The sequence below is a fragment of the Arachis duranensis genome, chromosome 8, assembly GCF_000817695.3.
Source record: "Arachis duranensis cultivar V14167 chromosome 8, aradu.V14167.gnm2.J7QH, whole genome shotgun sequence".
Classification (NCBI taxonomy): domain Eukaryota; kingdom Viridiplantae; phylum Streptophyta; class Magnoliopsida; order Fabales; family Fabaceae; genus Arachis; species Arachis duranensis.
This window is the reverse complement of record NC_029779.3, coordinates 2,387,147-2,399,864: the sequence shown is the minus strand read 5'-3', so window position 1 is coordinate 2,399,864 and position 12,718 is coordinate 2,387,147. Positions and strand designations below refer to the sequence as shown.

The window sequence follows — 12,718 nt, the reverse complement described above, 5'->3', positions numbered from 1 at the left end:
GCGCTAAACATCAGATGGGCGTTTAACGCCCAGGGAGGGTGCTGCAACATTTCTTTCTTTTTGTTCCAAACTTCACCTGAAATCATAGAAACACCAAATTACTTGAGATTAAGTTGAATTTTTGTGGAACTTTGATAATTGGTGATTGATTATATTGTAATTGTTGAATTTTTCCCTCGCATTGTTAGTTGAAATTTTATTCAGAAGGGTAGCTTTTATAGTTGGTTTTGTATGTAATATTACAATGTATATTAATATTAAGTATGTGAATTTGCGATATTTGTTCTTGACGGAGAAGTTTTAAATTTTTAAAAAAATTGTCGGCAGATTATTGCGTAAAGGCTCAATATTAAATAGATAATAAAGGAATTAGGTTAATAACAGCTTACTTTTAGTACGATCATAACGTACTGAAAGTTGAGTCGTTACAAAAACAATACATTATTCTTAGAAGAATTACTAAATCAAGTAAAATAAAAGTAACTTTTAATGGAATGAATTACTTACTAATTCAATATTGTTACCCATCATACAGATAAACTTTCAGAAAAAGAAAAAAATGAGTATGTTACATCTATATAATAAAGTATAAATGATATATTTTTGTCTCTAAAATATCAAATTTTTTTAATATTTAATTTAAATAAATTTTATTTTTAATTTAAAACTAAATTTTAATTTTATCCTTTAATAATATCAATTTTTTTACAGTACATAATTATTCAATTATTTTTTAATCACATCTGAGTAAATTACTCTTAATCACGTTACTTTTAAATTGATTTTTTTTAAGTTTACTCCAAAAATTTTTACTCATCATGAAACTTTGTATAATGACTAGTATATAAGCTTGCGAAAAAAAAAAAGAGCATGGTACATATATAACAAAGTATAAATTATACTTTTTATCTCTAATATACCGAAATTCTTTATTCATTTAATGTTTAATTTAGTTAAATTTTATTTTTAATTTTAAAATAAATTTTAATTTTATCCTTCAATAATATCAATATTTTTTACGATAGATAATTATTCAATTTTTTTAATTGCATCTAAGTAAAATACTCTTAGTCACATTCCTTTTATTTTAAATAAATTTATTTTTTTAATTTTACTCTTAATCACATTATTTTTATTCTAAATAAATTTATTTAGATTTAAAAGAAAAATTAAAAAATAAAAAAAAACAATTTTCTGTTGTAAAATAATTTGGAAAAAATAAAATTTATTTAAAATTAAGAATAAATTTAATTAAATAATTAAACATTAAAGAAATTCAGTATATTAGAGACAAAAAGATATAATTTATATTATTGTATATGTTCATGCTCTTTATTGTATATACGAGTAAAAATCTTGAATAATTTATTGTATATACGAGTAAAAATTTTGAATTTATAATGCAATTTTTCGGTTAAAATTTATTATCATTTTACTTGATTTGGTAATTCTTCTAAGAGTAATGTATCGTTTTTGTTTTCAAACGTTTTTGTCCTATTTAAGTTTCTAAAGTTTCAAATCATCTCGATTTTGTTCTATCGTTAATTATTTTGTTAACAGACCACTAACGGCAGAACAACATTGATACGATTTTGAAATATTAAAAACTTAAATAAGACGATTCAAATGTTAAAGACAACTTTAAGACTTACTCCAAATATTAGAGACAAAAATGATACTTTACTTAAAAAAAAAAAAACGGTTCTTCCCCACACAAAATGTGCCATATATGTTTCGTTTATAACCTGCTCTACTCTTTTGATCGAGTATAAATAAAAGGGTCCTTGTTTTCTTCATTATTCAGCACATATGTACACTTACCAAAGAAAGTTGTACTTGTTCATGCTCTTTTCGTTTCTTTAGTTATCTATCTACAAGCATCCGCCATGGCTCTCTCTAAGCTTTTACCTGTTTCCCTTATTCTCTCTTTTCTCCTTCTCCAGCACCTTATTGAAGACAATCAATTGGTAATAACCATATATGGATGCTATGTTATTTCTCATCAATTATTAGCATTTCGTTCTATTTATATATGTATAACCTTTTCTTTTTTGTGTTAAAAATTTGTGTAATACATATAGGTATCTTCAGAGGGACTACATGGTTCTCTTAACGTTGAGAAGATAGGTACAAATTTAAACACAGTATAATTGAAATTTCGACCTATCCATGATATTTTGATTGAATGAGTGAATTAATTTCAGATTGCAATGAAGCATGTGACGTAAGATGCAGCAAATCATCACGGCCGGACCTATGCAAGAGAGCATGCGGAACATGCTGCCAACGATGCAACTGCGTTCCACCGGGCTATTCCGGCAACCAACGAGCGTGTCCTTGTTATTACAACCAAATCACCCATGGTGGCAAACGCAAGTGCCCTTAATCACATCAACAACTTAATTACAATTCTATATCTGTGTCACATTAGATATATAGGTTATAGGTTATTTCATAATTGAGATTATATTTATTTTGTTTGATATACAATATGCCAGATACAAGGAGAATGATAAACTCATAAATATTTAAATAAAAACTTAGCATATTGTACTAGTTGATATGAATATCCACGACAATAATATATAATATATGCTATATATTTAATATTTCTTGAAATCAACCGTTTCCTAGATTGTATTGTTGTTTTACTTTGGGTCCGAGGAAAAGACTAGATCAGAGGGCCAACACATTCAGCTTAAAAAAAGAGTGAGTTTTGATTTAGATGTAAAGTAAAAATAAGGAAGAAGTGTTGGAATGAATTAATTTTGTTAATGAGCGATGGTAGAAGGTAGATTGTGATAGGATCAGGTGCAAGTTATTATTGGGAATATTCAATTTATGCAAAAGAGCTTGTGGAACATGCTGTGATCGTTGCAATTGTGTGCCTTCTGGGACTAGCAGTAACAATTCCCATATTTATGCCAACACCAATGTCCTTGATTACCACTTCATTTTTATTTTTATCAGCCTGTGAAAATTTTTAATAGTATAATATTGAATTGAATTTTATCATAAGAATTGAATTCCAGTTAGAATTAAATTGAATTCTAGTGTTTAGAATAAATTAATAAAATTATAGAATTAAATTGAATTATTATAATATTTAAAATATTTATCAAATAAATTAAAACTAACAATAAAAAATAAATATAAACTATCAAGAACCAACTTGCTATGTGATCTAATGATATAGCAAGTAAAAAAATTAGTTATTAATAGTAAATTATAGTAATTAATTCATGTTATTAAAATAAAACAAAATTATACTATTTTTTATTAGTGTCATAATTGATACAACTTTACTTAAAATATTTAGATATATTGACAAACGTTTGGTATCATTAATCTAAATTAAACACATAAAATCTATATGTGTGGATAATTTTTTTTATCTAAGACCTTTCAAAAAAATAGATATATATTAAATAAGTGAATTGAAGAAAAAAAAGGGAAAGGAAGGGAATAAAGGCGGTGAGAGAGGAGAGAGTGTGTTGAAAGGTGGGAGACGTTGAGAGAAAGTGAGTAAAGGAAGTTAAGAATAAGTAACTAGATTATAAGGACATTTTATATATTTTAAGTTTTAAGTGAAATCTCAATAGAATGAAATTTCAAATCAGACCTTTTTTGGTTGGAATTGATTTTGAGAGAAAACAAAGGAATTGAATTGAATTCCATCTAAACTAATTTAATTATTTTTATTTCAAATATTGGAATTGAATTCAGTTCCCATAAAAATTGAATTTTAAGGGATTTTCAAACACCATATTAGTGTAATAGGTAGTTTGGGGTGCTTTAATTCGGAAACGGCTTGACAAATTTCTAGCAACTCCAAATTGGCTAGAATACTATCCCAACTCAGGTGTGAGGCATCTTGATGACCAAGGCTCGAACCATAGACTTTTGATTTTATCCTCAGAGGTAGAGCAAAAGAAGTTTAAAATGAGATTTAAGTTTTAAGAATGATAGTGTGAGGTTAATGAGGTGAATCATATTGTGAAAAATGTGTGGAGGGAAGAAATAATAGGTTCACCGATGTTTCAGCTACACACAAAATTAAAGCGCTGCCAACATCGTCTAATAGATGGTAGCAACTTCATAAATCTAATTCTAGGTGCAAATTGAGGATTTAAAAAAGCAAATTGGGAAAGAGAAAAACAAAACAGAACAGGTAGACAAGATTTAAATTCTAGGACTAGAAGAGGAATCGACAGAGGCTTATCTGTGTGAAGAACGCTATTGGAAGGAAAATGCAAGAGTCCAATGACTAAACTGGAGATCAAAATACAAAATTCTTCCATTCAAAGGTGCAAATTAAAAACAATTCCAATAAAATTTAAAAACTAGAAAATAAAATGGGGGAGACTCATACGGACTCAAAAAGAATAAGTAGGATAACCTAGTCTTATTTTGAGACTCTATTTCAATTGACTAGCACTGTAGATCCTATGGAAGTTATTTCATCTATGAGGAAAAAGGTAGCAGGTCAGAACAACTGGTATTCACACGACCAGTAACAAAGGCTGAGATTAAAAGAGCTATTTTTCAATTAACCCATATTTATTCCCAAGAGAGGATGGGTATATGGCAAGATTATTTCAATTTTTCTAGAATATTGTTGAAGTTGACACTATTAAAGCAGTAGAAAGTTTTTTACTGGAGGTAGAAAGCTAAAATCTTTCAACTATATTCATATATGCCTAATTCCAAAGATTTCTAATACTTTAACTAAGGCTTAGGTACGACCAATTAGTCTTAATTCAATATTTTTTAAGATTATTTCAGAGGTCTTAGTGCATAAAATGTAGCCTATTATGAATAGAATTATGTGTGATAATCAAAGTGCTTTCATAAAAGGTATCTTAACCAATGACAATGTTCTAATTGCACATGAATGCATGCATTTCCTAAAGAATAAGAGATATGAGGTTTGAAACATGGCTTTGAAATTAGACATGAGTAATGCTTATGATCGAATGGAATAGAATTTGTTTTGGAAGGTGATTGAACCATTCGATTTTTATAATTGGCGGATTAATTTGCTGAGGGAATATGTTACTACTGTATCCTATGTTGTTACTGTGCATGGACAACCTAAAAAATTTTTTAAACCTATAAGAGAAATCTGTCAAGAAAATCCTCTTTCTTCCTATCTTTTCATTGTTTATACAGAGAGATTATCCTACCTGCTCTATAGAGGAGAACAGAGTAATGACCTAATTAGTTTGAAGATTAATAGTAACAGTCTTAAAATTATCCACTTGTTTTTTTGCCGATGATTCTATTATTTTCAGCAAAGCAAATTCTAGTGTATGCCAACATATTATGCAGATTTTACAGAATATATGGAGAGATTAGTGGACAGTAGACTTGAATAAGTCGACTATATTCTTTAACAAAAACACTCCAAATTAAGATAGAGAAGAGTTGGTAGATTTGTTGCAAGTGCCAAATGTTGGAATTCAAAATAGATACTTAGACTTGCCTACAACTATACAAAAATAGAACAGATATTTGCAATGTGCAGATCGGATCCTATCCAATCCGATTAATGTACAAATTAATTATCCACAATTTTTGAATTGAATACGAATATTTATCGCAAATCCGTAGATACAATCCGATTCATGAATATTTCTGTGAGTTTTAACCAATAATATATGGTTATCAATTAAGAATAGGGAGACCTTTTTGTTACCTATGTAATCATTTCCATTTGAGTAAAATACTAAAGATTTGTACGACTTCCCAATCAGATTGCAAGCGTATTCTCGTATTTACGTTTGTAAACTGAAAAGGCAGTTGAGAAACGCATGACATGGGATCAACCAGGAGTTTTTGTTTGACAAGACAGTAGTACTAATGCTATTTGGCGAGGAACAAAGTTGCTGACTTTAATGCAACTTATGCAACGCTATTTTAACTTAAAATAATAATCCTTTTTTCAACTAATAACTAACTTTTTTTAATTATTTTTATTTATTTTAATCTTTATATTTTAAATAATAAATATTTAATTATAAATTATAAATTTAAAATTTAAAACCAACCGCACCAAGATCCAACCCAAAACTCACACAACAAATACTCTTAATTCTATCCACTCTAACTAACCCCGATACTCCTCTTTTCCTCCTCTGTACTATGATTACAATTTGAAAGTAGCCATTAACACATATGAAAGCAAAGACAAAAACACGATAAAGGGTAGAGGACAAAATCTCGAGCGCACTAGTGCAGTGCAGTGCAGGTGCCAAAGAAAAATGAAATCGGTACGCAAGGGGGGATAACACCCAAACCTTGTCACTAGCAGATATCTAATCAATATATAAGCGGGATATTACCCAAATATTGCCAATCCAACCAATCAGGCCATACTCAGTTATTATTAGTGTCTTTTAGTAATTCATAAATGATTTAGCTCATTAAATGACATTACTTATCTATTTCATCAATTTGAATTTCATAAACTCCGAATTATATGTTAGTTTTCCAATTTCATTAACATGTAAGTCGATGGAACCTCCATCCTCATCGCAGGTGGGATAAAACCACCATTCTCGCAACAATTTTATCTTATTTATCATGTGGTTATTTTGGAATTAATCAGTTCATTTCATTATATCACTTTCTAATGTATTCAAAGCTTAATTATCGGTTATTTCACTCAATACAGAGGTTAGAAGGGTTTATAAACAGATTAAGAGGGCTAAATAGTCCAAAATCATCATTTTCAAAAAACAAGATGTCATGCATACGCATGGATGGTTTCGATTCGGGAAGCCACCTCATGTGTACGCATGGGTCGTGCGTACGCATGGCCCCAACATTCTGCAAAATCTGCAGAATTTAGTTTTTGACACCAAATTTCAAGCATGCATAACTTTTGCTACAAAATTCAATTTTCACCCAAATTCAAACTCCAAGCACCAAGTTATGACCCATCGAAATTGGTCAAAATTCACTTTTTACACAAAATTCTACACCTTTAAAATTACAATTTCGTAACTCCCTTACTTTTCAAACCAATAACCATTCTTTCCTTTCAATACCCAAATTTAAACCATACTTTATATACTAAATTCCTCTTCATCCATCAATTTTCATCCTCAATCAATCTTTCAAATTAATACATTTAATCATTCAAAAAAAAATCCAAAGTTCACCGTCATTTACAAGCAATCCAATATCATAAACATTGCAAGGGAAACAATTCACTCAATCAATTCCACTAACTTGCCATAACTTACCAAATAGGGAACACCTCACCCTAGCACAACCTTCGACCCAATTCTCATCACTTAGCCTTTTATAGGCGAACATACCACAATAATTTTCAATTTAACCATATATATGCATTATTACTTAAATTCATGCTAACACACATCATCATTTCAATCATCAACTAACACAAAATTTACATGAAGCACCAATCATTCACAACAACAATTATTTTCATTCAACGCTATCCTAGGAGCAATTAACCTAAGTTTTCACATAGTGTTACACAATGTCTATTCGAAATTAAGATCTGTAGCTTCGTTGACGGCAGTCTCAACCTCGGGAGAACTCTTCTTCGGTAATTCTAACCTCCACACCGATCCAAGCTCTACCAAAATCTACACCAAAGCGATCCTTGAATTCAATCCCGCACCAAATACAAGCTAACTCAAGCTTCTACCAATCAACGAGGCATCAACCCGCAACAATCAACTCAACAATTAAGCTATTCACGACAAGATTCACAATTTTTTCAACCTAGGGCTTATAGAATTTGAAAAATTCAAAGTGAAAAAACTTCTTTACTATAACCTACTCGAATTTGGGATGAAATTCACTTGGAATCCATGCTAAAGTACCACTAAAAAAACCAAAATCATAAGATTTCAACACCATGTATCCTAAAAATATGAAATAGAAAAGAATTCAAAAATGGAGCGAGGATTTCAGATTTAATCACCACAATATTAACATAGAATTGAAGAATATCAGAAGAGTAACGCGTGGCCACAAACGACTCGCCAATCAGAATTACAGATTGAAAGTTATGAGAATTTAAAGTTTATGATGAATAATGTCAAAAGGGTTTATTTTCTCACCTCTCTTTTTCCTTTCTTTAACTTCTCCTTCACTCAAATGTAACGAAAGTGTACTGAATTGGTTATTAATTTATATTATGAGCTTAGACTTTGAGTCTATTTGGTAATTTTTGGTCTATTTGGCTCTATCTTAAGCCAAAATTTTTAATATAAGTATCTGAATTTGTATTCTATATCTTTTTCTCATTATTTTTATAGTTTTAACTCTTTCGCACGTAGTACCAAATAGATTTAAGTTGGTCCAGCTAATCCTAATGGGATCAGTGCCCATGTTTGGTCTGGCCATGGTGAACAGATGATAAAGTTAGAAAAGAGTTTAACTTATTAGTAAGGATGGGTTTACTTGGGATTTAAAGTACAAATGATAAGTGGATAATGTTAGTAATGTTGATACTTATACACAGGTGTCATGCTTTTATTTGACGGGTAAAGACAATGTTATATAAAATGAGACAGAACAGAGTAAATGGGGTTAGATGCACAGTTATTGGGTGAGTGAGATATATTGATGAATAAAGGAGATGAGAGCAAGTTTAGCTAAATGAGTATGAGAGATATTTGGTTGAAGGAGTGAGTAGTTATGTAATATTCGAAAATCAGGAGGTTAAGGCAGGTACTATGATTATTAAGAAGTAGTATTATTTTACTTGAAGTAGTAATCACTAATCAATAATATATATGAATAATGTAAGGATAAAATTAATATTTTAATAGACAAAATAAAAAATACTATTATGACAAATAGTAGCATATAAATAAAAAATTTAAAAATATTATCATAAATTTTAAAAAAGGTGATATATTGATAAAATGTTCTTTTCACTGTTAATTTAGGTAGCGTTTGGTAGAGAGATAGAGACTGAGAAATAAAAATTAAGAGACATAGATTGAAATAAATCTTAGTATTCTGTTTGATGCAAAATGGGAAACAGAAATTGAAATAAGAATGAAATTCTAATTTAATTTGTACAAAAGGTAAAATTGAAATTAATTAATTAAAATGAAGGTATTTTAAGTATAAAATGTTATTAAAGTTTCAGTCTCTATTTCTAAAAATTTTAGTACTTTGTGTCTTTACTTTTTGAAAGTACTGAATACTGAACTTTTAGGGATAGAGACAATAATTTTAGTATCAATCTCTGAATCAATAAATATGATACTGAGTCTCAATCTTTTAATATTTGTCTCCTTATCTCAAAACAAACGCTACCTTAGTACGAGATTTAGTAAAATTAAAGGCCAAGTAGTGTGGGACAGAAGGCACCAAATTGAGCACTTGTGCGAACATCTTAAGCACAAGTTTCTTTAATTCCAAGTACTTTTTATATTAAGAGGAGTCTTAGTGGGAAAAAGAGACTTGATTCATGAAGTTGGGTATGGGTGAAGAGTATAATAATACTAAAACTTTGGGCCATATTAATTTAGGAGCAACATATATTGCGCACCCCACCGCCTAAGCCCTCAAACATGTGAAGTGGACGCGAAGAAAAGAAGCTTCCATTTTTCACATCACTACTCGTAGTACTTAATTGTAACCAACACAACACCTCTTATTATTGTTCTCTCAATCTCTCTCTGTTTCTCTGTCTCAGGCGAAGATGATGAAGAATAGGGAAGAGGGTGTAACGGCGGTGAGAAATGCAGAGATAGATACAAGGGCGCCTTTCACGTCTGTCAAGGAAGCTGTCTCATTGTTCGGTGACAAAGTTCTTGCTGGACACGTCTATGCTAATACAACCTACCTTAAACACCAGGTTCCTTCTATATATTTATGCATATGCACCATTTCATGCACCTCAATGATTATCAAACTATGTGTATGTGAGTATATCATATTTCATCAATTCGAGTATTCCAACACTCATTCATAGTCACCAATTGAATTGATGCCACTTAATTTTCTCAGCTAATAATCTTTTTATCTTGGCCTATTTGGGTAGATGCCACTGGGGTCTCTCTGGTTCAAGAGTGTTGTAGCAGTACCACCAAGTATTATATATTTTGTTAAGGTTATTAGGTCTTTACGATTTAAAAGCTTGTAATTGAGTTTTTTATATTATATAAAAAATCATAATCAAGTTTTTATTAGTTATTATTTCTAAAAGAAAATAATAATTTTAAAATATTTTTTTAGAATATTCTATAATTTATTCTACATTAAATACAAAAATAAAAATTTTAAAAATATTTTTTTAACAAAAAAATAATTTGAGATATTTAATTGAAAATTTTTGTATAATATAAAAATTTAATTATAAATTTTTTAATTATAAGTATTTAATTTAAAATTTGATAAAGTTATAAAAGTCAATAGAGTAACTAAATATTTTGTTAATTACATATTATATGAAGAAGTATAGGAATTAATTTTTAAATAGTTGATATTAATTATTTTTTATGAAATTATTTTTAATTCTTATTTTTGAAAGATCCAATATTAAATTTAGGTTCTAGAATTTAAAATTTAAAATTTAGACATAAAAAAAGTTAGCCAAAAAATATTGGTTCACTAGTTAAAGAAAAAAGCTTAAGGATTAGTAAAATTTATTATTTTTGGCCAATATTTTTAATTATTTATCTAATTTTTTTAGTCTAACAATCTAATATTATATTTTAACTTATATTTTTAAATAATAATAATTAATTACTAACCAAAATAATAATTTTGCTGCCCCTACCATTCTTCTTAGTTAAATTCGTGTTACGTGTAACTTTGAGAATCAATACCTTTCTTGCATTGGCGTGTGACAAAACCAACTAACTGTGTATATATTAAAATCTTAATTCCAAATATATATTTAATAATAATCTCTAACCTTTGCTATGATATTATGTAAGATGAGTACTATGCTTTGCTTGCAGCAGGGTACAAAGGGCAAATAGAAATGGTTATCATTCAATGAGTAACAGACTGTGGAAATAACATTAATATATGCTTTTGTGTGTTTTAAACTTTTAATTTACTCTTAGCTTGGACAAACCATATACAATATAATATAGCTTCGTTATATTAATCAGTTAAGCTTATTCATATATCACTTGCATATGTTCAGAGTGGAGAGAAGGAAAGTTATTGGAAGATCGGGGAGGTTGCGGCAGAGCTAAAGGAAACGCGAGAAAACTTGGAGAGAGCAAGAGAGGAAAGCATGTTAATGGCGCATTGTCTTTCTTCTCTTCAGGAAGAGCTAGAACGCACCAAGCGAGAGCTGCAACAACTGAAGCAAATGAGTGAAACAGAAAAGCATGTTGATGTTCATCCACCAGCAGATGATGAGATTGAAGAAGACGTCAAGTTTGTTGAGAACTTAACCACTTTTCAAGTTAAGAGTTCGAGATTCGAGGATGAGTTCCAGAAGAAGAGGTACGTCACCTTCGCCAATCCACCCTCAGAGTCTCATCATCATCATCATCATCATGTGATGCTGCAGCCTCCTCCTGAAAAGTTGGAAAGGCATCCTTCTCTTAGGAGGAACACGAAGAAGAAGTCCTTCATTCCACTCATTGGTGCTATCTTTTCAAGGAAAAACCCAACCCAACATTAACATCTTTTTCGCCTTTACATAAATAATTACCAAACTAATAGTTAATTACATTTTGTTTTAATGCTTGCTTTTCTTTTTAATTTCAGCAATAATAATACATTATCCTATATATTATGTAAAATTGAGATGAGAATATATGATTAATACTATTATCTATTATTGGTCCACTTCAAAATAAGAGCAAAACTAATAACTATCCTTGGAATGCATGTATCTTAAGATGTCCAACATTGAACCAAATGATTTTTGCCTAATTAGTTGAGAGCAGTGGATCTTTCAATTATTTTACTAAAGTGTGATTTTTTATTATTTATTTATTTTTATATATTTTTTAACCTATTTAAAGAATGTAAGATAAAAGATCACATCTTATCAGATAATTAAAAAAATTAAGCGAATCATACTTTCTACAACTTTTTTCCTGTTTACATCATGATAACCAAGTTTAGGATTGTTCAACTCCAAATCTGTACCTAGCGAGCATTCATTAGTGAGCATCAATGCCATAAATTTATAAGTCAGTTGAAATTGTAGCAGAGGAGGGAGGAGTGCTAGTAATTTTTGTGATTTATAACTGGTGGACGAAATTGTGATTCATTCTTTTCACTTCAACAATCCCAGGTAATGGCTCCAAAAACTTGGTGTCAATGCCATGGTTCACAACTTCGCACAACTAACCAGCAAGTGCACTGGGTCGTCCAAGTAATACCTTACGTGAGTAAGGGTCGATCCCACGGAGATTGTTGGTATGAAGCAAGCTATGGTCATCTTGTAAATCCCAGTCAGGAGGATAAAATTATGGAATTTAGAAAATCAAATATGATTAATAAAAATAAACAGAAAATAAAATGGATAGAGATACTTATGTAAATCAATAGTGGAAATTTCAGATAGGCGTATGGAGATGTTGTGCTCCTCTTAAATCTCTACTTTCTTATTACATTCATCCAATCCTTCTTACTACTTTCCATGGCAAGCTGTATGTAGGGCATCACCGTTGTCAATGGCTACATCCCATCCTCTCAGTGAAAACGTTCCTATGCTCTGTCACAGCACGGCTAATCATCTGTCGGTTCT

General features: G+C 29.9%; 2 protein-coding genes across 2 annotated transcripts; both read left to right on the top strand.

Moving 5' to 3' along the window:
- Positions 1–1,853: 1,853 nt before the first annotated feature.
- Positions 1,854–2,386, top strand: LOC107460141 (snakin-2-like). Its single transcript, XM_016078469.3, has 3 exons — positions 1,854–1,967; positions 2,082–2,127; positions 2,205–2,386. Exons 1-3 carry the CDS (start codon positions 1,887–1,889, stop codon positions 2,384–2,386), a joined length of 309 nt encoding a protein of 102 aa, XP_015933955.1. The 5' UTR covers positions 1,854–1,886.
- Positions 2,387–9,542: 7,156 nt separating this feature from the next.
- Positions 9,543–11,766, top strand: LOC107460129 (WEB family protein At1g75720-like). Its single transcript, XM_016078460.3, has 2 exons — positions 9,543–9,853; positions 11,153–11,766. The coding sequence occupies exons 1-2, from the start codon at positions 9,698–9,700 to the stop codon at positions 11,639–11,641; spliced, it is 645 nt and encodes a 214-aa protein (XP_015933946.1). The 5' UTR covers positions 9,543–9,697; the 3' UTR covers positions 11,642–11,766.
- The last annotated feature ends 952 nt before the right edge of the window (positions 11,767–12,718 follow it).

Bases quoted from the DNA above. Each gene is read 5' to 3' on its own strand.
- LOC107460141 (XM_016078469.3), top strand. From the start codon at position 1,887: ATGGCTCTCTCTAAGCTTTTACCTGTTTCCCTTATTCTCTCTTTTCTC. The intron at 1,968-2,081 runs GTAATAACCATA...TAATACATATAG, and splicing joins TTATTGAAGACAATCAATTG to GTATCTTCAGAGGGACTACA. The intron at 2,128-2,204 runs GTACAAATTTAA...AATTAATTTCAG, and splicing joins TCTTAACGTTGAGAAGATAG to ATTGCAATGAAGCATGTGAC.
- LOC107460129 (XM_016078460.3), top strand. From the start codon at position 9,698: ATGATGAAGAATAGGGAAGAGGGTGTAACGGCGGTGAGAAATGCAGAG. The intron at 9,854-11,152 runs GTTCCTTCTATA...GCATATGTTCAG, and splicing joins CAACCTACCTTAAACACCAG to AGTGGAGAGAAGGAAAGTTA.